We start from the raw sequence: 25,626 nt of genomic DNA, 5'->3' as shown, positions 1-25,626 counted from the left end.
TGGATTCAGGGGGTACTGGCTCCAGGTCCAGGGTGAGAAACAGTTCCTGGCTGTTGGGAAAACCGGTTTCTCCGCTTGCTTGCTGTGAGCTATCTACAACCTCAACATCATCATCTTTCTCGTCCCCAAAACCTGCTTCCGTGTTGCCTCCATCTCCACTGAAGAAGTCAAACAACACGGCTGGGATAGTGGTGGCCGAACCCCCTAAAATGGCATGCAGCTCATCAAAAAAGCGGCATGTTTTGGGCTCTGACCCGGAGCAGCCGTTCACCTCTCTGGTTTTCTGGTAGGCTTGCCTCAGCTCCTTAAGTTTCACACGGCACTGCTTCGGGTCCCTGTTATGGCCTCTGTCCTTCATGCCCTGGGAGATTTTGACAAAGGTTTTGGCATTTCAAAAACTGGAACGTAGTTCTGATAGTACGGATTTCTCTCCCCATACAGCAATCAGATCCTGTACCTCCCATTCGGTCCATGCTGGAGCTCTTTTGCGATTCTGGAACTCCATCATGGTCACCTCTGCTGATGAGCTCTGCATGGTCACCTCAAGCTTGCCACGCTGGCCAAACAGGAAATTGAAATTCAAAAGTTCGCGGGCCTTTTCCTGTCTACCTGGCCAGTGCATCTGAGATGAGAGTGCTGTCCAGAGCAGTTACAATGGAGCACTCTGGGATAGCTCCCGGAGGCCAATACCATCTAATTGTGTCCACAGTACCCCAAATTCGATCCAGCAAGGTCGATTTCAGCTCTAATCCCCTTGTCGGGGGTGGAGTAAGGAAATCGATTTTAAGAGCCCTTTAAGTTGAAAAAAAGGGCTTCGTCATGTGGACGGGTGCAGGGTTAAATCGATTTAACACTGCTAAATTCGACCTCAACTCCTAGTGTAGACCAGGGCTGAGAGCAGATTCTGACCCAGTGACTTTCATCTCTGGGGACCTGGGTACAAAGACTAGCTGAGGTCCTGCCAGGGAATGAATGGTCTTGGCAGGTGCTAACTGCCTTCAACTCCCACTCCTTTCAACTGGAGATGCTCAGTGCCTTGAAAAGATGTGTCCTTGTGTTGCAAGTGAGAATTAGTTTGAGACTCTCAAATCATACTCCATAATGGACACTTGGACAGTATTATAAAATCACAGCATAATTTTATGCTTGACAGACACTCGCAGGACTGAAATAGCCAAGTGGTTACAGGCTAGCATTGAGATGCAGAAGCCACTCAAAGCAATCTGTCGCCCTAGGCAACACTTTAGTGTGCTGCTCCCCCCCCCCACCTCCACCACCACCACTTAAATTTGGCCCATGACAGAGGAGCAGCTGCCTAGCTTGCCTACAGCTAGAACAGCCCCTGCTGAGGTTTACCACGTGGCACAGCCTTGTGAGCAAACTTACATGTCTTTCTCAGTGCCATTAGTCTCTCACCTCTAGGTTGGGCATTACATTCACACCCAGATTAAATACATACAATGGAATTCTGTCAGAAGCTCGTTAGTTTGTCTTTGGTTTTAAGGATACTGTCTGTGTATTGTAAATACAACATAGCATATTTTGGCACTTCGCACATCGTCAGATCTGTGTCAGAGCACTTTCTGCCACAGGATAGTCTGCCTCAGTTTCCCTGTTTGTCAAGTGGGGATTTAATTCTTATTTACTTTGGTAAAGCACTTTGAGAGCTAGTGGTGAAAAATGCCATCCAAGCTCTAAGTATTATTTATTAGACAACTTTATTAAAGCCTCATATCTTTGCTAAGATTACCACGGAGTATTTCTGATAAACTACTCAAATGAGGCCAAATTGTTACAGTAGCTAACAAACTAGCACTTCAACTCTGAAGACAAGAGTTCAAATGTTGCCTGGTTAACATGACTTTAGTCATGTAAATTATGTGTATCCTCCACATCACAAACCAGCTGCACAAGTGACCGTCTCAGTTCAGGAAAGGCAGAAGACTGGACCAGCCCAGCATGTTGCAGGTAAGAACTGAAGTGCAGTATGGTGTCAAGAATCTTTCAGAACGCTATCTGTACTATTCCTGGTGTCAGCCCCTCACTTTCAGCTGTATTAAATTTTATCCCACACCTACCACAGGGCATCTGATTACTCTCCCTTCACTAGTGAGGGGATATTTCACAAAACGTTTGTGCTCTACTTGATCTCATAGATACAGGACACCCCCAAACCAAATAATCTGTGTATCTTTTTCTTTCTTTGTAATATACTTTTTAAAATGTAATTGATATATGTAGAGCTAGAACCTGTGTATCATCAACCGTTCTTTAGGGGAAATGTTATCCACATTTGCAGTTCAATGAGGTTCATCTAGAATTCCAACATACGTAACCTGTGGCAGGCTTGTTTCAAATGACAGAAGGGCTAAGAAACCACCTTTTGGCCTGTATAGCAGATGTCCTAGGGAGATGACTGTCAAGCAGGCATTTATTATTATTTATTATGTGTATTATGGTAGTGCCTGGAAGCTCCAACTGAGAGCAGGGCCCCGCTGTGCTAGGGCTGTAGCTGGAGATAGGTGAATGTACATTATCATCAATGCTTTCAGTTTGTCACAGCAGATTGCACTAATATGTGTATGAAAATCTATCTAGGTTATTTCTACCTCTTCCTTCGGATTAAATAACAGATAATTATATAGCATTGCAACTCCATATTTGTATATTTCAACTTGGAAAGAGATACACAAAAAATGTTGTTTGTTAAACACCTTCGTAAAGATTTAGGAACTGATTCTTAGGTCTTTAGGTCTCTTTACACCACTCTGGACAGGTAAAGTGAGTGTAAATTACATTTACATCCACGTTTAGGCTGGTAAGCTTGGAGGAGGATGCTCACTCCAGATGGAACAAAACCTTCAGATCTCATCCAGAGTTTCTTTGGGATCTCTGGCCTACACGCCTTTGACCATATCTTATCTACAATTCATAGCTGCGTTGATCATAAGAGATGAATATGCTGCACTTTTCCCACAGGAGAGCTTCTCATATTTTTGTTGTTGTACATTTATCCCTTCCACACATATTTCTACAGAAAGGGTTGGGCTGTGGCTAAAGGAGAAGATCACAGATAATGGAGTGCAAATGATACTTGTCAGACAAGTTAAGTGTTGGGAACTACTGGTGACATTTCACTTGACTGGGTTAATTATTTTTCCACTTTAGGCTATGTGTTTGCATAATAAAGATCAGCAAGTCACATTTTTTACATATCCCTTTACATCAAGAGCTTACCGTCCTTGGTACCTGGATGCCACTTCCTAACGTACATCAGTGTACATTGATATTCAGTGATTCTGATCTTTGACTTGCCTTTGAAATAGAAACACATTTCAGAACAACAAATTATGCTTTGACATTAGAAGATGCAATCTGTAATGGATATTACAAGCTGAAGATTAAGAGAGACCATCTGTGATATTTGACCTTAGCTTGATAAACTGGAGTCTCTCCTTCCTCCTACACATTATTTGATTGTAGAACAGAACCTTGGAACATACTAATAATAATTACTCAGAGCTGATATATCCTTTATGTACCCCAAATGGTAAGAAAGGGAGATGTTCACTAGAGCAACTGTAAATCAGCAAAGCATACACAGAAATATACAATAGAGTGTACTTTGAGATAGAGTCCTTCATACACTATCAAGCAGCATGCTTTGTAGAGAGAGTCAAACATAAGGAATGAGAAAAGAGCATTCTGGAAATGAGATCTGAAGAGGGGAAGTGATTCAGTGACTGAAAGGGAGGTGGGGGGAAAGTCCAGATAGGCAGGGAGTATTGTGAAACCCCAACTGAACAGAGCAGAGGTGGGCAAACTATGGCCCCCGGGACCATCCTGCCCAGCCCCTGAGCTCCCGGCAGGGGAGGCTAGCTCCCAGTCCCACCCCTGCTGTCCCCCCTCCCCTGCAGCCTCACCTCGCCACGCCGCCAGCGCTCTGGCCCACTGCTCCTGTCGGGCAGCGTGGCGGCATGGCTTGCTCTGGGATGGTAAGGGGGCAGGGAGGGGACAGGGAGCAGGGGATGGTTGGATGGGGCGGAGGTTCGGGGGGGGAAGTCAGGGGAAGTTGGATGGGAGCGGTTAAGGGCGGGGGTATGGATAGGGGTCGTGGCAGTCAGGGGTTAGGAAGCGAGGGGAGTTGGATGGGTCGGGGATTTTGAGGGGGGCAGTCAGTGGAAGGGGGTGGATAGGGGGCAGGGGGCAGGCTGTTCGCGGAGGCACAGCCTTCCCTACCTGGCCCTCCATACAGTTGCGCAACCCCGATGTGGCCCTCAAGCCAAAAAGTTTGCCCCGCCCTGGAACAGAGGGAACTAGCAAGATTAAAAGGTGCTTCTCTGCTGCTGTGTGACAAGACAAGACTTCACAGCATGGCACATCAGGGAGGGGGTTAAGGAATTGAAATGGGGCTGCACATAGGTCTTTACTCATTAACAGCCCAAATTCAATAACCTTCTGAACATGCTGCAAAAGCCATTTATCTGATAGGGCTCTGGGGGAAGGTTGAGGGTCTGGGGGGTTTTTTTGGGGGGGGAGGGGGCTAAAGGGGCTGTTTTTGCTGCTTCAATTTATTGGCTGGTTGGGTTGCTTTAGTTGTATACAATTCGGTTTTGCTGTTGGGTAGTTAGTTGTGATTGTAGATCTAAAGAATTGTTAGGGCACCTGGAGCTCTTTGCATGGGCATTTTTAAATGTCTGTGTGTAAATAAAGGCAACTCCTCAGCACAACATCCAGACCAAGTAGCTGGATTGGGCACTAGGCAGATTGGCAGAGGAATAGGAGGAGAGGAAATCTCACCCCCAGGTTACTCAGCCCATATTTTCTTCTGGACTTGCATGGCATGAACACATTGAATGCTTTCGTCTTCAGTATGTGTCCTCTTTTGCATCTGAGGTCCCATAAGAATAACATGGCTGCTTCACCTCAGCTGGCCTGTGTTGTAATGAGTAGCCTGGAGAACTGAGTCAATCCCGGGCTGGCAGAGTCTTCCAGCCAGATCTCAGTGGATATTTCTACACAGAAAAAAAAAAAAACAACAACACAGCAGCGAGTCTGAAATCCTGGGCTCAGGCTCATGGGGTTCATGCTGCAGTGCTAAAAATAGCAATGTCAGCATTTGGCTTGGGCTGGAGCCCAGGCTCAGAGACCCTCTTCCCTCCTGGGGTTTCAGAGCCCAGGCTCCAGCCCAAGCCTACACTGCTAGTTTGAACAGTGCAATACGAGCCCCATCAGGCTTTGTCAGTTGATCCGGACTCAGACTCTCTGCTGCAAGTCTGGTTTTTTTGCCATGTAGACATACCCAGTGACAGAGGCAAAATCTGGGGGGGGGGAGCTCATTCAAAATCAGTTTGTGAATAACCCTGCTTTTGTTGATGACTGCATTCATCAGCACGAACTTGTGAAGCCTTGTTGTACCAGCCACTAGAATTATGGTTGTAGCTGAGGTCAAGGGGACTGGCAGTACATTTTGACCATTGGGGGTGAAATCCTGGCTCCACTGAAGTCAATGGCAAAAATCCCATTGATGTCAGTGGGTCCAGGATTTCACCCTGGATTCTTTCCTGTAGGGTTGGTCTCCCAGATAGTCTCCCCAGGCGTGTTTTCACTGAAATGGTGAGGCTAGGATGCACTTGCATCCTTGACCTCAGATGTTTTCTCCAATTCAACAACTTCCCAAAAAACAACATGACTGCACTATGTTCTTGGAGCCGGAGTCTTTACCCTGCACTACATTAGTAAAGCTGAGCCAACAGGGTAGCCAAGAGTTCTGTGGATGCTGGAGAGCCCCCCGGTGGAGCAGAGGTAGCATAGCATGAAGATCCAATGTCAAACAGTCAGGGGCAGAATTATCCAAAGTCTTGAAGGTGAGCTGCAGTTGAGGTTAGACCGTGACACTGGAAAAAAGTGAGCCAATGAAGGGATTCAAAAATAGTCAGATCACCATGCCAGAAAGGTGATCTGAGCAGCAGTGGTTTGTATGGGCAGGAGAAGGATGGCACAGGAGGTGTCAGGGAAGAGACATTTACAGTAAGCAGGTGAGGAGAAGAATGGGTGTATTTGTTCAGAGGTTAGCTTGAAAGAATTTTTTATTGCTAAAGCTTTGATTTTTTTTAAATGTAGACCAGATAAGGTCAGAGGATTGTTGCAAAAGCTTTGGACAACCAATACAGGTGGCACCGGAATCGTGTTTGTTGTCCTCTAGTTGTGTAGCCCAGCACGACAACTTGGAATGGATACTTATTATTAGAACTGAACTTCTGCTTTTTGTTGCTCTTCCACCAATGATACTCATGCAAACACCATCACTTTGCTGCATGATGCCAGCATAAAACAACATACAGACCACCTTCTGCCAACTTGTGGTTTAAGCATTGGGATCCTGTAGTAAAAATAAAGTCAAAGGCATACATTCAAGTTTTTTGCCACCCCCCATGTTAATATCAGCAGTTTGTTGAGAGAGGGGAAAATAAATTTTCACTTATTAAAATTCAAATCACATTTTGATTAAGAAGTTAATGTACTGATATTTGTAGATGACAGAAGAAAAGCACTGTATGTAGGTATTAAATATTAGAGATTCAATTATTAATAATCATACTAACACCCTTTTTCACAGAAATTATATTAAAAGAAACATTCAGAAGCACAAAAACAATGGGCTCCTCAGGGGCCTAGCAAAATGCACATATTCACATTAGTCATTCCCAGTATCCGTTTAGATGAACTCTTGGTGTGCAAATCTCACCACCAACCATCGCAGTGGACAACCAGTGGGGAGGGTGACAGTTGCTTCGTTTGCAAGCTCTGTGGGACAGGGACCATCTTTTTGGTCTGTGTTTGTAAAGTGCCTAACGCAGTGGGATCGTGGTCCATAACTAGGATTCCTAGGCACTACCAAAATGCAAGTATTACTACAATACTAATAAAAAATGGATTTGCGTGACTGTAACAAAGTAGGATTTGGCCCAGGTCTCCACCAAATCTTTCCCAACTCTGGTGTCCTTCGCCTTCACCAATTAACCTGCTAAAAGGTGGGGGTGGGAAGGTTAAGCTTCCTAAGCTATAACTATCTGCTAATGTAAAACATAGACAGGCAGAGAAATGGTGAGAGAGGACATAAGCATTTGTAATTTATTCATAAACTGCTAAGCCGTCATAGGAAACTTTTTAAATAAAATGTGATAGTTGTTTAAATATTTACTAGCTTGTTGACCTATTTTCTCAGTTAATTAGGACTTTTTTGGATGCATTAACAATGATTTGAATACAGTCAGCTTTAGAAACTACAGTTCACCTATATTGGGTTATATAAAGTTGTAGGGTTTTTTTAAAGGGTGACATAGGACAGAACCTCCATTGGATATACCAGAAAAAGTGTTCTGCATGTGGGACAAATGAACTTTTCCCCCTAATAGATAATGTATAATCATCCTGCTCATCTAACACAATGAAGGTAAGAACATTCACTTCACAATGAGTGCTGTTTAATAACAGCTTTTACTGAGTTTTGCAACAAAAATATTTCACAATAAGTGTTTTATACCCAAGATTTGCTTATTCTGCAGCGAAAGGATGTAGGCATTGTCATTAGAATAATTTCCTTGTAATAATAAAGAACGATTCAGCCTATCAAGAACAGGAGTACTTGTGGCACCTTAGAGACTAACAAATTTATTTGAGCATAAGCTTTCGTGAGCTACAGCTCACTTCATCGGATGCATCTTCTCTTTTTGCGAATACAGACTAACACTGCTGCTACTCTGAAATCAGCCTATCAAGTTTACCTTTATAAGTTTTTGTGTATTTGGATAGTTCCACAGAGCTAGACCTTTCTCCACCCACTGTGTCTCTAGTTCACTGTGCGTGTGAAGTTGGTTTCAGAAGAATTTGGCCACCTATGGACTGCAACGTTTAACACCACTGATCATAGTATTGCAAAAATCAAACTCCTTCTGCATAGAGAAGCAGGATACGAATGTATAGGCAAACAAACTAAATCCATTATGCTCATCACATTTCAAGAATAGGGATAGTTGGGAAACCACATGCTGGACCAATTTCTGGGCTGACTTACCCCCCCCCCCCAGGCATCAATGTTGAAGACAGTGTGCAAAGCAAAATGAAACTGTACAAAGTGTAAGTCAGAGTATAATCAGTCTCATGGTCACTATCAAAGATAAGATGGTACAGTTAGTCTTGGGCTGATCCATTGAGTTCTAGGTGACACCCTGCCTGCGTCCTCATCTTTCAATAAAGAGGTGTGGCCCATACAGGTCCTGGCAGAGTCTGCTTAGGTTAAGATGGAGCATTGCATGCTGTGACATGGCCTCTTCACGGGCTGTTCCTTCATGTAAATGGGCTTCATTTAATGCAAATTAAACATGTCTCTGATAAGCTCCCAACATGGCCCTAAGTAAGGGAACAGTTGGGCACCTCTACATTAGAAGCATAGGCAGGAGGGGACTCTTACTGGCAAAATTACGTAAGCATGCTCTAAAATTTGCATTCTTCCAGGGTATTGTTACTGCTTGCTTATTCAAAGCTTCATTATACAAATAATTTGCTGTTGCTCATGTAGCTGTTCTACCTACATCTTATTCTGAAAATGTTAAGAGCATAACGCTGTCCAAGTGCCCATTCTGTTAGCTGCCTGCACCTAACTGCACCTAACTGCCTGCACAATCCGAATCAGAGAAAAGTTTTGCTAAAGTTCAGAGTACAAAGATGGGGTTCCCTGGAAAGACCTGAGGAGGATACTCAATAGCAGCACTGAACTGAATTGAGGGGAGGGGAAAGGGAAATGCTGGCTGTTAGCCTTAAACATGTCTCCTCATCAGGTGTAAATGGACAAGAAAGGTTTTCTTTCCATTTACACCTGCAAGGAGACATGTTTCTCCCCAAAAGCTAGTGTTTACTTCTGTGTGTTTCATTCCTTTAGATCTCTTCAATAATGCCAGCCAGCTGCTGCCTTCTTCAGATCAATTTTCTCAACTGACATGTCATCTCTTTGTATTTTTGAATAGGAACTTGAATTCAAGTGTCAAATATTTTACTGATTTGAGAAGTCTCTCTCACACAGTCAAAATATATGAAGTTTTAAGTGAGAACTGAGGTTAAGATTACCTTTGTCTGTTTTCTAGAAGAAGAAAATAAGACACCAGAAACTTTTGCCGAGAATAAATAAGAGACGACACCAAAGTGCAGTGGAATAATTTCTATTTTTGATTATACCTTAAGGCAACAAAGGAAATGTAATGGCTACAATAGCACAGTTAATGAGTAGCTATACAATATTTATTGTGTTAAGTGTAACACTTTAAACAATACGTCTACTTATATTTTCGTAGCATCTGTAATTTAGAACATCTGATTTTCATAACATCTGTAACTGAGTTGCATGCATTTGTCCTGTGATCAGAACATGCATCTACTTCCATCATTTTTCAGTTCGAGTATATTTACTGAGATGGTTTTATATATAGGAGCTACACTACAACAGCTTCCTGTATTCACATTAGACATTCTGATTAATTTTTACCATTTGCCCTACATATGACGCTACCTAATCTATAAAGCACTATGTGGGATTTTCAGGTATTTTTAGATGACTGTCTTTTTTCCACTGCCTGATGGGCTGATCCAGTTGTACTCGGCCTGCACCAGGACAAAACTGTTTTCCCGTATCTTCCTGAATTGCATCATCTCCCCACCTTCTCTCATTGTGATGACATCATTGTCTGGTTCACTAAAGGACACTTCTGTTCGCTTGTGACAATACTGGGCATGGATGCAGCGCAGCCCAGCAGCCAGGGCCATGCCGAGGGCAGCCGTACAGCCAAGGAGAATGCCAAGTTGGGCTGCTATGAATTGTGTCCCTCTTCTAGGGTGTTCTGCTCCTTTCCCAGGAACAGCAGCGTCAGGTATGGGTCTGGTCACCCATGGAAGTGTATTCCCAGCAACCTCCTCTTGGTTCTCCTCCTCCCCTCCGGAAACTGCTTGTTCTGACTGCAGCAAGAAGTTTGCTGAAGCCTTCTCTGTCACTGACCGCCTCTCTGTCATCCGCCTCGAAGCTGATGATAAACTGCTGGAGACATCCAAGTCAGCCTCCCTGTCTCTATGCTGTGACACTGTCCCTGGAACTGCAAGCAGGTAAGTGTACCAAAGCTGGGTGGAAAGTGAAGCTGTAGCATGCAACACAGGTTTTGTCATCTCCTGGTTGGAGTTCACAGCAATCTCCTTAAAAGCAAAAATGTGACAAAACATCTGATGAGAGTCTAAATAGCTTGTGGGATTTAACTGGCTCTTTCAGCTCCTTGCCACTGGTTCAAGGACAAGGACTCCTTGCCGCCTAGTTTGGGAATAACCAAGGACAATAGCCAATGGTTGTTTGTTGGTCTTTGTGAAACGAGTTGGTGCATTCAGCAGAGTTCCTAATGGACACAACTGACACCCTTGCTTGATATCTCATCAGAGAATGCCATAGATGGAATAGACACTCTCAGCTGGTCCCATTGCTCAGAGAGGAAGCAAGTTGGTAGGGCAGAGTAGGAAACTTACCCCATCAAGGTGCCAGTCTCTGTATAAAGGACTCCAATTTCTGGGGCTGGTACCTGGCACCTTTCACCAGGCCTACAGTCACTTAACTTATCTTGCTCAAAAATGTAAAATAGGCACCTGAGCGCACCGAATGATTACATTTTGCTAATGCCAGGATCATGCTGCCACATCAACAGAAAGATGCCCATTAACTTTCCTGGGCTTTGGATCAGGCCTTTGGGGCAGGGGAGTCACGGAAGAATTTAGTTTACCTCCCCCTTTGCTACTGTTTAAATAAAAGGAAAAGGCCCCATAGGATTTTAAAGTTCAATAACCCAGCCCTGGCCTAAAATTGCCTGCTTTCCCATGCTGCACTGTCAGTTGGAAAACTACCACCTGTAAATAATGCTGAACCATCCCAAACAATGTGAATTAGTATTTTGTTAACACTCTTGTTTCTCAGTTTCTTCTTGTTTCAAAGCACCTTGTTTTAGCAGTCACAAAATGAGACCCCAGGCTAGACTTTAGCCTAGACTTCACTATAGATCTTAATCAAGACTGACTGCAGAGGCAATCTGAGGATTTTAGAGATGCCCCTGAAAGAAATGAATCTGAGACCTACACTGAACTCTTACCTTCACATTGCACAGTTGCTGCCTGATCCAGAACCAGTGGTGTCTATGGGTGACCAGTTTGAGTTTGGATCAGGCCCTTACTAGCTGGTTTCTATGGAACTTGAGCAGTCCAGCAGGCTCTTTAGCACATCCATCAATTACACCAGAAAAGCTCTTGGCCTCTGATGTCATTAGTGGGTGTTTAAACAGCTTGCTGGGTAGCCAGTCTGGCAGGAGTCCTGGTGAGCTGTGAGGCAAAGTAGGGGATAGACAGCAATAGCTCAGATTGTGGGAGAGGTTACCACTGAAGAAGGTAAATATGACAGTAAAATGTAGACAGCAAACGAGAATTTCAGTGAGTAAACTGCAGAATCGAGAGTCGCTAACTAGCAGTTTCAATACAGCACAGATACTTGGAACAGCCAGCCCAGTCCTTTCCCCCAAATGGAAAAAGGGCTATCTACCTGGAAAATACTATGGGATGCAGAGACTTCTTTACTACAGAGGAGTAGCCGTGTTAGCCTGGATCTGTAAAAGCAGCAGAGAGTCCTGTGGCACCTTATAGACTAACAGATGTATTAGAGCATAAGCTTTCGTGGGTGAATACCCACATCCGACGAAGTGGGTATTCATCCATGTAAGCGTATGCTCCAATACGTCTGTTAGTCCATAAGGTGCCACAGGTCTCTTTGCCGCTTCTTCACTACAATTAACTAACCTGAAAACATGTCTTTTCCTGCAGATTCCTACCTCAATTATTTCACCCTTTGTTTCTCTCCTTCCATTTTGGATTCATTCTGTCCTTTCTTTCCTGATTTGTAAAATTCTCTTCTCCTTTGTTCTCCTTTTCTTTCTTTCTCTCTCCTTTCATTTTTTCTTGCCCATCCCCTTTGCCCAAATGATCCACATTATCTCACCTTTGACTCCACTGCACCTGTTCTCTTGTCCAATTTCTCACTGCTCTCTCCTCTATTTCCCTCTCTTCTCCTTTTTCTCTTCTGGATTCTCCTAAATACTTCTCATTTGTTCTCTCCCTTGATTCTCTGGGTTCCCATGTTTCTCTCTCCTTATGGCATCCTCTTACCTCCAAGACCCGGGACTTTATTGTCCCTTGTTGCTCCCCTTCTCTGTATTCTGTGTAGTGTTCTCCCTCTTACCACATAACCTCTCTATTCCCTTTGTCCCCCACTCGAATCCACTCTCCCTCTCCATCTCCTGCCCTAGTTCCCATCCAGGTCCCCAGTTCATCTATCCTCCTCAACCTCAGGCTCCACCTGTTTATCTCCCGACAGTTCTTCTTTCCCCAGCATCTCCCAACAGCCTCTTTCCTTCCTAGTTAATCTCCAGTTTGTCCCCTTCCAAGTCATTGCTCCAGCCACCCAGCCCCAGTTGATCTCTCCAGGCCTTCCTTTTCCCAGTTCATACCTCTCCAAGTCTCTGTCAGTTCATCCCTTCAGCCCTCACTGCCACCACCTCAGTTCAGGCCCTGCCCTCACCTCACCCCCCATTCATGCAGGACCCCTCAGTTCATCCACCACCCATAACTTTCCTAGTTTATCCAAACCCCCAATTCAGACGCTGTCTCCAATTACACACACACACACACACTTGTTCTCAGTGTATCGTCCCTAAATCCTACCATCTCTGAAACACGGGAGAGGAGGAAACATGCTGCTACTTGTATGGGATGGGACAAGCGCTGTACCTAGAATCAGCTCTTCTCCCTGCTGCTTGCTTTCTGCCTCCCCTAAAGCACAGAGACACCAGGGAGACAGCAGGAAGCAGCAGGCACAAAACAAAGCAAAAGCTGTGTCCGGCGGCACCACTGCAAACCCTGGCTGCCGAAGGAGGATGCTGCACCTGAAGTAACAAGCTGCAGTTGGAGGCCTCCTGCAGCAGTGCATTTCACAAATTGGCTAGGGTGACCCCAGCTGTCTGGTCAAAGCAGGAACAGGCCAGATACCCATAAACACAATGGGTTTGAATCCAGTCTCGCCCACAATGCTTTTACATTAGTGTAAATGCTTTGACTTCAATGGAGTTGATCCTGTTTTACATCAAAGTAAGCGATAACAGAATCAGCCCCACTGCCTGGGTCTGTACACCTCATTCAGGCTAAAGAGGATTTCAGGATGTTGACTGCCCTCTAAGAGGTACAGCTCAGAATAACAGCTCATACAATCTCATCACTATGTCTGAACATATACTGAAAGGAGAGAGCGGAAATGACCTGAAATGTTTCTAGCTGGTGTACTTTGCTTTAAAACAAGATGTAGGGCATTTAGCTGCCTAAACAAAGCCAAGTTGTCCTTGTACATTCAGAAGCGCTACATTCCCATGCCAGAGTGCCTGTTTAAGCTTACTGTACTTCCTGATAAATTTATGTGAGCACTTTATATATTATGATTTATTTTTGTTGTTTCAGAGTTCAAAGGAATAGTAAATTGCTGTGCATGTGCTATATGTTATGTGGGTCAATGAGCCAGACCATGGGATATGTTCTGAAGTCAGTATTTACAGCGGGGTAAACTAGAACTCTTTTAAAGAGTTTTAGGTTTTGCAAATTGTTTAAAGCTAAGCAGGAAAACAAAGCAGTAAACTCATCCATTTCTGCAAGAAAAGATCACTGCGAGAAGTGGTGTGCAATGAAAACACAGGTAGTGCTCAGCGGTAATACAGATTAACATAGCTCCATCTCTGGGCCATGCTTGGATATGGGACTTTGGGTCAGGCTTGTTTCATTAATTCATTCATATATAGAGAGATAGATAGTGTGATACAGAAGGGCCAGGGAGCAGTGGGAGAGGGGAAATATATAAGCCCTAGGCTAATTAAGGCGTGGTTCCCTGTAGACTAGGAAGGGTTGTTGCAGGTTAATCGGAGCACCTGTAGTCAATAAAGGCCCTGTCAGGAACCTAATAAAACCCCCTGCTTCAGGCAGTCAGGTTGTGTGAGGAAGGAGAGAGGACTGGAGCTTGGAGGTGTGTTGCTGAGACTTGAAAGACCAGAGAACTGAAGTAAGAGAGACTCCCTCCCCCAGCCTCTAAGGACCGAGGGTAACCCTACCCAAGGCGGAAGAGGGTAAGAAACCCGCAGGGGTTGAGAGGGGCTGGGGCTCAGGCTCAGAATGTAGAGTAAACCCAGACCCCTCCCCTGCTTCCCTCCTTTACTACTTTCCTGGGCCACTAGCGGGGTCCTCACCACCCCAAGAGCTGCGGCAAGGGGTGATGTCTTAGCCCCCTGCCAAGAAAAGCACGGGGCCCACCATACCAACATAAGCCGTTTTGTCACAATAGATATAGAGAGATAGGGGCATCTCCCCCAAAAGAATACAACTGCCTGATTTCAGAGTAGCAGCTGTGTTAGTCTGTATCCGCAAAAAGAAAAGGAGGACTTGTGGCACCTTAGAGACTAACCAATTTATTTGAGCATAAGCTTTTGTGAGATACATTAATGTATCCGATGAAGTGAGCTGTAGCTCACAAAAGCTTATGCTCAAATAAATTGGTTAGTCTCTAAGGTGCCACAACTGCCTAAGACTCAGAACAGACCATATTAAGTCTTAGACACTGACAGCTTTAATATGTCAGCCTTTCAGGGCTAGAAACAGGATCACTGGAAAAAGGAGCTTTCCAGCTTCCCCATGGCAACCAATGCAGGGTTCTAAACCAAAAACATCTCAAATTGTTGCACTTTAAAATCATGTCATTGCTATGCAGTGAAAAGGTTTTTTAGATCATTTTACAGTTGAACTCCTAGTAATCAAGGCACATGACTCTACTGGTAGTGAAAACATTCAAAACTCTAACAGTGTTAAAATAGCTTTAGTAACATGTGGCATATTCAGAACACATGTTGCTGTTAAGATGCAAAAGGTTTTATTGTCATCTGCTGCTAAAACTTCCACCTGCTTCCAATAATTTTCCATTTCAGCAGATGCAGGCCTGGTTTGATGTGAGTAATTGGACATGGGTGAGGCCTCGTTTCTTGGGAGATGGGATTAGGGAGGTAAATGGATCAGCAGGCTGGAAACAGAACGTCTGTACTAAGCTAAAATAAGGGGAAACATCCAGGGAATCACTTAAATGGCCAAGATAAAAATGGATCAGATAAGCCTAGAATGTAAAATGAGCTTAAGAGTAAGTTGTCCATGGACAGCGTGTAGGTAGAGCATGCTGTACAGGGATTGGTTCCTACAAAAAGACAACGCCAATCCCAAATCATGTGATGCACTGTAAGTGTATATAAAGGAATAGGGTTGGATGTGTGGCATACCCTGTACCCAACCCCTATGCTTAAGCCCGGTCAACTCAAATGTAATTTGATTCTATGCTGATAAAGGAAGCTGAGTGATGAGACTAGAGCCAAACTTAGTTTTTAGGGAACTGAAGAGGTCTTAGGGGAACCCGAACAATAGAAAACACCCCACTCAGTTCTTACCTGTATATCTTCCTTACATGTCAAACACAACTGTGATGTGGAAGCACCTGAGATGCTTGGTGGTCTAAAATATTGGAAAAGGAAGGATAAGTTTAATATATTTGGTCTAGCTGTACAAATTGCAATGAAAAAACAGAGTCTGTACTTTATTAAAAATGTTGCCCGCTAGAATAGCCTCATGAGATGCACATTTATTGTGATGAGAGGGGCCCATAGAGACAGCAGTCATGCAATCCGACCCAAGTACTGTACAGATAAGATAATGCAGAATGTTCAGTACCAAATTTATCTTCCTCCCCACCCCAATTATATAGACGCCTATTGGACCCAATCCTGCCCAAGTCCCATTGAATCCAAACTTTTGCAATCCACTAGTTCAGTTCTCCTTTTCCTTCTCCACAGTGATGGAAGGATAGCCCTGCTAGATTTGTAATTTCTTTGATTATTTTTAGAAAAATCTAAATATAAGTTGATTTTTTATTACATCTTGAGCCTTGTAAGTCTAAACACTCTTCAGTCTAGTCTGTCCATCTAGGCATTTGTACTGTGCTTATCACTGTGGTGTCTGAATAACTTCTCCACAGCTCTATTTAAAGAGAGTCCGATTGTTGCATTAGCTTCAGTTTACATCACACCCAGCCCCAAAAGGGGCTGAGTAATTTTCAAAATCTCAATATGCAAATACCTAATAGGAATGCACAGCTTGCCACATGGGCACCACTTGCCCCATGGAGAAACAGGTGCTAATTTACTCCTTCCATAACTTTTGGAGAAGTAGTTGTATTCAGATTCAGTACATTACCCATCAGGTGTGCTGGGGCTGGAGGTATAATCTTGTAAAATGAAACTTCGCAAGATGTTCGCCATGTCCAGCCCTTGAAATTCAAGTGATGGCTCCAGGCTTTGATCACTGTAGATGCTGCTTCTGTTGGCTTGCCCTCCTCCATGTCTGCTGCTGACCCTCAAGGCTACTGAATCCACAGAGGTCTCAGAGTGTTGCTTTCCCTTATCAAGTTGCTCTGTGTCTTGTCCGCTTCCAAAAGCAGGCTCCAGTACTTTTGTCACTGCAATTCTAGTCAGTCTGGCAGGCATAAATTTTGCAGACTGAGTAAAGATAGTAATACTGTTGGGTGTAGTAGAACCTTAAGAAACACAGAAAAGTGAACAAGTATATTTTCGTTGTATTGTTTGTTTCAAACGTTGATTTGTAATGACATTGATTAATATATTATCTGCATTCATATACTAAAAAATAATAACTTTGATTTCTACAGCACAAAGCTAAAATAGAAATCTAGGCATCTCATGGAAACTGGAGAGTAAATCAATAAAGCCCTCCCCAAATTAAGTTCAGATAAAATAATTAAAGTCAAGGTGCCATGCTGAATACTTTCAGAAACAAGGCTCATTTTTTAAGTCTAGATCCATGGTTTACTCCATCTTGGAAGGAAGGTATTTTCACTCACCTGAGACAGCTGAAGCAATGATAAAATTGTTATCTGCTCTTCCTAGATGTTCATTCACTTTGAAAAAGCCCTGCTCAGTCCAAACTGAGAGAAACGACATCTGACCTGCCTTTTGTCCAATACACATAGTTGAGGTCATGCAAACAGTCACACTGACGATAAATATAGAACTTTCTCTTATTTAGACAATAACACCACACCCAAGCATCCAAAAACCATGAGTCAGGCCTCCAAAATCATGAGACTGGCTTGAAGTTTTGAGATTTAAAAAAAAAGTACATTTTGAGTTCTTTTTCTTTTCATTTGAATCTACAGAGTGTACTCAGGTCATGTTTTCATGCTGTTCTTTGCAACTGTGAAGGCTAGAAACTCTTTTGTTTTAAATGAAAGCTGAAATTCTCATGAACTCATGTCTCCAGGAGCTGGGGCTTTAAGTAAAACATCAACTGTAGCAAGACTCAAGATAAAATCATTGAAGTTGGCAACACGCTTTGCATCCGATGAAGTGAGCCGTAGCTCACGAAAGCTTATGCTCAAATAAATTTTAGTCTCTAAGGTGCCACAAGTCCTCCTTTTCTTTTTGCAGATACGGACTAACACAGCTGCTACTCTGAAACCACTCTTTAAACTGTATATCGCCACCATCATTCAGACGAAAGCCCGGACCCTGAATGGTGATGAGTGCTGTCACTTCAATCAGCCCCCAGTAACTATGTAAGTGAACCCCTGAGGTTAATTTATGTCACTTGTGTTAGGTGGATGAAGGAATATACCATAAAAATATTCTACTGGAACTAAGTTGTCAGTAAAATAACACATACCTTTGCTTGCTGTAACAGTTACTTTTAGATCAGTAGGTTTTTGCAGTGGTGTTGGCATTATAATGCTGGATTTCTTGCTACTATCAACAGGTGTTCTGTTCTGTATTTGGTGGGATATAATAGCAGACTCAATCCTTACCCAGTAAACAAAATATGACTGGACTACCGATAAACTGTCAAAAATAACATATGTTAGTCAAGAATTTAGTCACCCTGTACCATTAATAGAATATCATAATATTCTGCTAATCAGAAGGCCTTTAAAAAAAACCCTAAAAACAAACAATGCAAAAAATATTAATAAATTAGCCCGTCACACTTTTTATATTAAAAACAAAACACACTAAAAACCATAGGGAAAATGTAGTGTAATTATAATTAGGGCTGGTGAAAAACTGAAAGAGAAAACTTTTACTAGCTCTGCTTCCATGGGCAAGGAGGCAAGTGGGAGTTACTGATTAAAAAGTCTCATTAGTTAAATTGGATATGATGGGGATCAATAGGAAAATTGAAAGGTGGATAAGGAATTGGTTAAAGGGGAGACTACAATGGGTCCTACTGAAAGGTGAACTGTCAGGCTGGAGGGAGGTTACCAGTGGAGTTCCTCAAGGATCGGTTTTGGGACCAATCTTATTTAATCTTTTTATTACTGACCTCAGCACAAAAAGTGGGAGTGTGCTAATAAAGTTTGCAGATGATACAAAGCTGGGAGGTATTGCCAATTTAGAGAAGGACAGAGATATCCTACAGGAGGATCTGGATGACCTTGTAAACTGGACTAATAGTAATAGGATGAAATTTAATAGTGAGAAGTGTTAGGTCATGCATTTAGGGATTAATAACAAGAATTTTAGTTATAAACTAGGGACGCATCAATTAGAAGTAACGGAGGAGGAAAAGGACCTTGGAGTATTGGTTGATCACAGGATGACTATGAGCCGCCAATGTGATATGGCCATGAAAAAAGCTAATGCGGTCTTGGGATGCATCAGGAGAGGTATTTCCAGTAGGGATAAGGAGGTTTTAGTACCGTTATACAAGGCACTGGTGAGACCTCACCTGGAATACTGTGTGCAGTTCTGGTCTCCCATGTTTAAGAAGGATGAATTCAAACTGGAACAGGTACAGAGAAGGGCTACTAGGATGATCCGAGGAATCGAAAATTTGTCTTATGAAAGGAGACTCAAGGAGCTTGGCTTGTTTAGTCTAACCAAAAGAAGGTTGAGGGGAGATATGATTGCTCTCTATAAATATATCAGAGGGATAAGTACCGGAGAGGGAGAGGAATTATTTAAGGTCAGTACCAATGTGGACACAAGAACAAATGGATATAAACTGGCCACCAGGAAATTTAGACTAGAAATTAGACAAAGGTTTCTAACCATCAGAGGAGTGAAGTTCTGGAATAGCCTTCCAAGAGAAGCAGTGGGGGCAAAAGATCTATTTGGCTTTAAGATTAAACTCGATAAGTTTATGGAGGAGATGGTATGATGAAATAACATGGTTTTGGTAATTAAATATTCATGGTAAATAGGCCCAATGGCCTGTGATGGGATATTAGATGGGGTGGGATCTGAGTTACCCAGGAAAGAATTTTCTGTAGTATCTGGCTGATGAATCTTGCCCATATGCTCAGGGTTTAGCTGATCGCCATATTTGGGGTCGGGCAGGAATTTTCCTCCAGGGCAGATTGGAAGAGGCCGTGGAGGTTTTTTGCCTTCCTCTGTAGCATGGGGCACGGGTCACTTGCTGGAGGATTCTCTGCTCCTTGAAGTCTTTAGACTACGATTTGAGGACTCCAATAGCACAGATATAGGTGTGAGGTTTTTTGCAGGAGTGGTGGGTGAAATTCTGTGGCCTGCGTTGTGCAGGAGGTCAGACTAGATGATCATAATAGTCCCTTCTGACTTAAATATCTATGAATCAGTTTTACTTTTATAATAGTATTCTAGCAGGGCTGGCAGCACCACCTACAACTGAGACTGTTAGACATTTTCTATTGTAAGTCCCTCTATTCAGTTGTTTATAACTTTGCCATGCTTTAATCATTCAAGTTCATATTTTCCATGCTGCTTTTCTGCCAGAGGAGGACAGACAAGCTTGGGGGATGGACAAGAAAGGTCTAAAACTACTAAAAACGCTCTCCTACAGACCCTGAAATTGAACCTAGGAGTCCTCAGTCTCTTGGGGTGTGGCTACACAGCAATTAAACACCTGTGGCAGCAACAGATCAGCTGCCATTTCCTAATTCTGGAGTATTTCACTTTGCAACTTTAGCGTTCTTTTAATGACTGTATTTTTGGATGCAATATGTATTAGTGTAACTCATAACTTATACTGCCTAAACTGAGCTATATTATCTTATCTTGGCTATCTGGTGTCCTCTCTGTTACTATCTGATGCAAGACAATAACTTGTTCTGTGAACAATTCTATCTATATTTAACTTTTTAAAGGAGGTAAATAAAAATCAGTGAAATCATATACAACGCTACTGATTTCCAAAGTATTTAGGCTGTCATTTTTTCATCTGCAGAATTGTTTAACAGTAGGAGAAAGCTATGTAAATACAAAGGAGCAGTAAATTGCCACTGAAGACAATAAATCTGACAATTTACAGCAGCTGAGAAATTACTCCAATATTTGGTGAATTTCAAGCAATATCTAACCCCTGTTCCCTGCCCCTCCCCAACTGAACATGGCAAACAAACTGTAAGGGCATTGGGACTCCTTTCCATAGATATGAACTAAGGTTAGGAACCATATATTCTTACAAGAACTTGATGTCTCCAATGGGCTGGGCAGGTGCCTTCCACACAAATGACAGGTTTCTTTTCAGTGATTTGTCGGAATGGGTTACAGAATCACCATCTTCAAAACAAGTCAGCAGTTTGGAACCCGGAGGAATGAAAACAAAAGTGCCAGCAACTTGATCATTAGATACCCTGCGAGCTTGAAGTAAAAAGCCCATGAAATCACGAGTGCTCCTCACTGTCACTGCAAAACAAACCATGGTACAGAAAGAAATTTGTCCACAGCATCCACTTGCATTTCTGACATGAATCATTTTCAATGGAATTTTCATTGGAATTGATTAATTTAGGAGGAATCCGTATGGAACCAAGCTTGCCATTTTGCCTCTACATTTCTCTCAACATAAGAACGGCCCTACTGGGTCAGACCAAAGGTCCATCCAGCTCAGTATCCTGTCTGCCGACGGTGGCCAATGCCAGGTGCCCCAGAGGGAGTGAACCTAACAGGTAATGATCAAGTGATCTCTCTCCTGCCATCCATCTCCACCCTCTGACAAACAGAGGCTAAGGACACCATTCCTTACCCATCCTGGCTAAAAGCATTCTGAAAATATCAGAACATTCTTTAATGTTGACTTTTTTTTTTCCCCATGAAAGTTACATGGAAATTTTGGCTGAGTCATTTTTTTAATTATGAACTAATCATCAGTTGATACTTGGAAAAATACAGCTATCTATACACTAGTAATATATACATCATATTGATTGATTTTGAAAAGAACTCTTGTATAAGAACTAAACTGTCCTGTTGAACAAAAGAGTGCATGCTCCATTTCTGTTTAAGACCTAGTCTTTTGAATAGGAATGAGTAGGTAGGATGGATGATATGTTTACAGGCCAGGTTCCTCTTCATTGCCATTTAAAATACGTAGGGCCCGGTCCTACAAAGTTCTCTGTGTGAGAATTTCCCATTATATCTATGGGTCTGATTGACTTTAGTGAGGATTATCTCAGGCCCAGCATCTGTAATATGGGGACAATCTGAAGAAGACCCCATTGAAATGTACAATTTCATTCTCTGAATTTACCGAAGTGTAACTGATTGCAGAATATAATCCTTTCAGTCTTGATGAACAATGAGGAAAAAAGAATGCATATTTTACATAGCAACCTCCATTTATGGTATGTATCTGTAATTACATTTATTCCTTGTGAGGAGAGCTGCTATAACTCATTCATGGCATTTCCATGTGTAGATTATCCCTCTTCTCCTTAACTCACAGATGAATGTCTTAACTGAGATTAGCTATCAGGTATTTTTTATAGATATGAAAGTTTCCTCTTAAATAATTACTCCTTATGAGTCAAAAGTGCAGTCTAGAAAACTTCCCTGCTAGGTACACAGTAATCACAATCCGTGCTGCTGTGCTTTGTATTTTTCTGCTTGACCCACAACAGGAGAGAACGACTAGCACCACTGTGACTTTTTCATGAATGTTCTATGTCAGGTGTGGGCCAACTTTTTTGCCTGAGGGGCACATCGAGGTTTAGAAACTGTATGGAGGGCCGGGTAGGGAAGGCTGTGCCTCCCCAAACAACCTAGCCCCCGCCCCCCATCCGCCCCTTCCCACTTCCCACCCCTGACTGCCCCCCTCAGAACCTCCAGCCATCCAACCCCCCCGCTCCTTCTCACTTCCCCTGAGTGCCCCATCCTAGGACCCCCTGCACCTATCCAACCCTCCCCCCACCCCAGCTCCCTGTCCCCTGACTGCCCTCACCCCTATCCACACCTTTGCCCCCTGACAGGCCCCCCGGGACTCCCACGCCTATCCCACCATCCGTTCCTCGTCCCCTGACTGCCCCCAGGACCCCCTGCCCCTTACAACCCCCCGCTCCCCACCCCCTTACCGTGCCACTCAGACCAGCAGGACTGGCAGCCGCGCTCCCAGCAGAAGCTCACGGCCCCGCTGCCCAGGGCACTGGCGGCACAGCGAGCTGAGGCTGCAGGGGAGGGGGGATAGCATGGCAGGAGCTGGGAGAAGCCAGGAGCTCAAGGGCTGGGCAGGACAATCCCGTGGGCCGTAATTTGCCCACCTCTGTTCTATGTTGTAAAGTTAATGAATACTCCTTACCTGGTACCTTATCACCTGGAAAGTAGAAGGACATATTGGTGTGGACAGTGATATAGTTGTTCCGGGGGTTCTGAAGCTGAGCTCTTATATGTTTGGGTGTCATGTCACCACAGGCAGAAAGACTCACACCATGGGAGAAGGCAGCAGTGTACGAAAGCGAGCACAAGATTGTGCATGCCCATCCAATGATAACTACTTGGACTTTCATTCCATCCTCCACCTTGTTATTCAAAATAACAGGCATTACACTCCAGGTTAAGTTCAAAGTAATAATCTCTAGGAAGATACAATCAGTAAGCACGGCACATGTGTCATCTTTGAATTCACTGAGACACGCAATAATACTTCCCTTTCAATTAATTAATTAATTCCCTTTCAATTAATTAAAAAAAAAAAGTTATCCATGACTCATGGAGCCCTTCCTAGTAACCCACAAAAAAGGAACATTTTAAGAAGTGGTTTGGGAGGTGGGGGATGATCCATAAGAGGATTCTTTTTCTTGTGAAGTTGTCCACAGAGCAAAAAAGCTGGAAAACCATCGCTGTACCGAGTCTTGTTACCATTAGTGTCAGCAGAAAGGATTCTGCAAGTTCTCATTCATCTACACAGAGTATAAAATCCTCAAGTAACAGTGCAGTACGCAAGATGGAAACATCTATCTCGCAAGTCTGTAGAGCTGCTCCATGGAAACTACTTCAGGTCCATCCCAGTGAAAGATTCCATGTAGCAGCAGATCTTCTGTCCCTGCTCCACCTGCACTCTGATACCTGGAGCCCACACCAAGCTGGACTCTGAATCAGTGGCAGTGGGTGTGGGAAGAGCACATACATACCCTGACTCCACTGTGCACAACAGAACCACAACAATTTTGCTGAGAGCAAACCCTTCAAGGCACTGGAAGTATGGGTTGTATTGACCCCAGAATGTCTATGCTAACTATGTCCATCAACGTTTAATATTTAACTATTTTTCTAAATTTTCCTCTTCTGTTGACATTGTTTGGTGATAGTGAAACAAGATGCAAAATCTGAAATCAACATTTGAAGCCCAAGATAAATCCCTATTTATTTTTGGTTAAAGATCAAGATTTCATCTTTAAACCCTAATATAAATATGAGGAAGCACTATTCACAAAGTTAACGCCTGCTATCTATCCAGGAACGTATAGCTCTCTTTGCCCAGAGTCTACAGTAACGGGCATTAAATAAATGCCTAAAACAGACAGAATATACTTATTCCTGTTTCTTATCATCGGTGCTGTCTCCATGTAGTAGTGTGCAGGTTTGAAAAGTAATAACAGAGAATGTGTACACAAATATTTATCGCACATGTGAATGAATGTGTACATGAAAGCAGGCTAGCCCTATTTTAATGTATATCTTCAAATACCTCCTTTTCAACATGTAAATTATATTGGCTTCGCTTTCTTTGGCTCATGAATCAGTAAGTGGATGTATAAAAGACAGAGGGAGTCTGAGACTAAAGAAATCTCGGTTACATCACCTCAGAAGTTGCCACAGATTCTGAAAAATTGCCACTGAACGTGGAACAGTTTGTTCCCAGCCTCAAGCAGAAAGCAGCTCGGCAGTTTAGCCTTCTCTAGAGCTCCATCACTCCAATCACTTAAGTGCCATAAGGAGCTTGTGGCAGCGAGTAGGAGCCCCTCTTAAAATTCCAGCCCCCAAACTGAAGAGAAAGCTGGTGTGATACCCCTGGCTGGGATGCCACTCTCCCACTCCCTGAGTACGCTTCAATCAGCAGTTCTCAAACTGTGGGTCGGAACCTCAAAGTGGGTTGTGACCCCATTTTAATGGGGTCGCCAGGGCCAGCGTTAAATTTGCTGGGGCCCGGGCCTGAAGCTGAAGCCAAGGAGCTTCAGCCTGGGGTGGCAGGGCTCAGGCTCCACCCTTTTGCCTCCCGCCCAGAGTCCTGTAGTAATTTTTGTTGTCAGAAGGGAATCGCGGTGCAATGAAGTTTGAGAACCCCCTGGCTTAAATCATCTTTACAAGAGATGGTTTCTCCCTGGGCCTCAAAAAATACTGCTGAACTGCAACTTTTTGCCTTTGGAATTCACCAGATTCTACTCTCTGCTTTTTAACCCTGGGGTGTTTGTTCCCCATGTATCTCGCCCCTTTACAAGCGTCTGTCACTATCAGCCAGGGAGGCCTTAGTCCCCAGTACCATTTCAGCTCTGTTCCCTGCCATTGACATTCACTTACCTTGGGATACATTCCTTCAGGCTCACTGTAACTGTTCCCCCTCAGCCTGCCAGAGACGCATCCTTTAAGGCAAGTTCTTCACTTTCTCCTCTAATGGGAAGTGCACCAGCTGTTACTCTAATGTCGACAGGAGCTCTCTGCCAGTGCCCAAATCAGCTTTAATCGTATTAGTTTTCCTCCTCCTCTCCCACTCACTCATTTTATTTATTAATTCATTTTATCATCAAGTCTCTGGGATGAAAATAAAAACAAAGCAAGAGGGACAAAGTAGTATGTTCTGTACAGGATCACCCTAGAACTCCGTTACTGATGCTTAGCCGGATGGGGCCCTTGTTCTTTTTAATTAGCATGGTAAAGATTTGTAAAACAAAGACATCAGCTTCCTTTAGTCCTTAAGGCCCTGGGAGCTGGATTTTTTTTTCTCTCGCGTGTTTACATGGAAGCAAAAGCAATACCTTGCTAGAAATAAGCAGAACAATTCTCATACATATTAGAGTAACCACAAGCAGCTGACTTAAATGTACCAGAGCCAAAACATTGAAAGTTAAGTCTCCCGCTCCATTTGTAAGTCTCACTTCATTGTCTTTAGTTCCTGGGTATTAGTAAATAACATAGGTGACACCCAATTCGCAGCATGAAAGCA

The 25,626-nt window shown here is 43.4% G+C and overlaps 1 protein-coding gene across 2 annotated transcripts; it reads right to left on the bottom strand.

The window, feature by feature from the left end:
* Positions 1 to 9,175: 9,175 nt before the first annotated feature.
* On the bottom strand, positions 9,176 to 25,022 carry REELD1 (reeler domain containing 1). Of its 2 annotated transcripts, XM_073341292.1 has the most exons (7): positions 24,984 to 25,022; positions 22,765 to 22,984; positions 20,654 to 20,876; positions 17,881 to 18,053; positions 16,396 to 16,735; positions 15,594 to 15,657; positions 9,176 to 10,239 (listed from the first exon to the last, which is right to left on the bottom strand). In XM_073341292.1, exons 1-7 carry the CDS (start codon positions 24,993 to 24,995, stop codon positions 9,604 to 9,606), a joined length of 1,668 nt encoding a protein of 555 aa, XP_073197393.1. In that variant the 5' UTR covers positions 24,996 to 25,022; the 3' UTR covers positions 9,176 to 9,603. The 2 variants fall into 2 exon arrangements, with proteins under 2 accessions (XP_073197393.1, XP_073197392.1); XM_073341291.1 differs by lacking the exon at positions 24,984 to 25,022 and having other exon boundaries at positions 22,765 to 23,555.
* Between the last annotated feature and the right edge of the window lie 604 nt (positions 25,023 to 25,626).

Source organism: Lepidochelys kempii, chromosome 4, assembly GCF_965140265.1.
Source record: "Lepidochelys kempii isolate rLepKem1 chromosome 4, rLepKem1.hap2, whole genome shotgun sequence".
NCBI lineage: Eukaryota > Metazoa > Chordata > Testudines > Cheloniidae > Lepidochelys > Lepidochelys kempii.
Note: the sequence above shows the minus strand (reverse complement) of the source record. Positions and strands in the feature narration are given on the sequence as shown.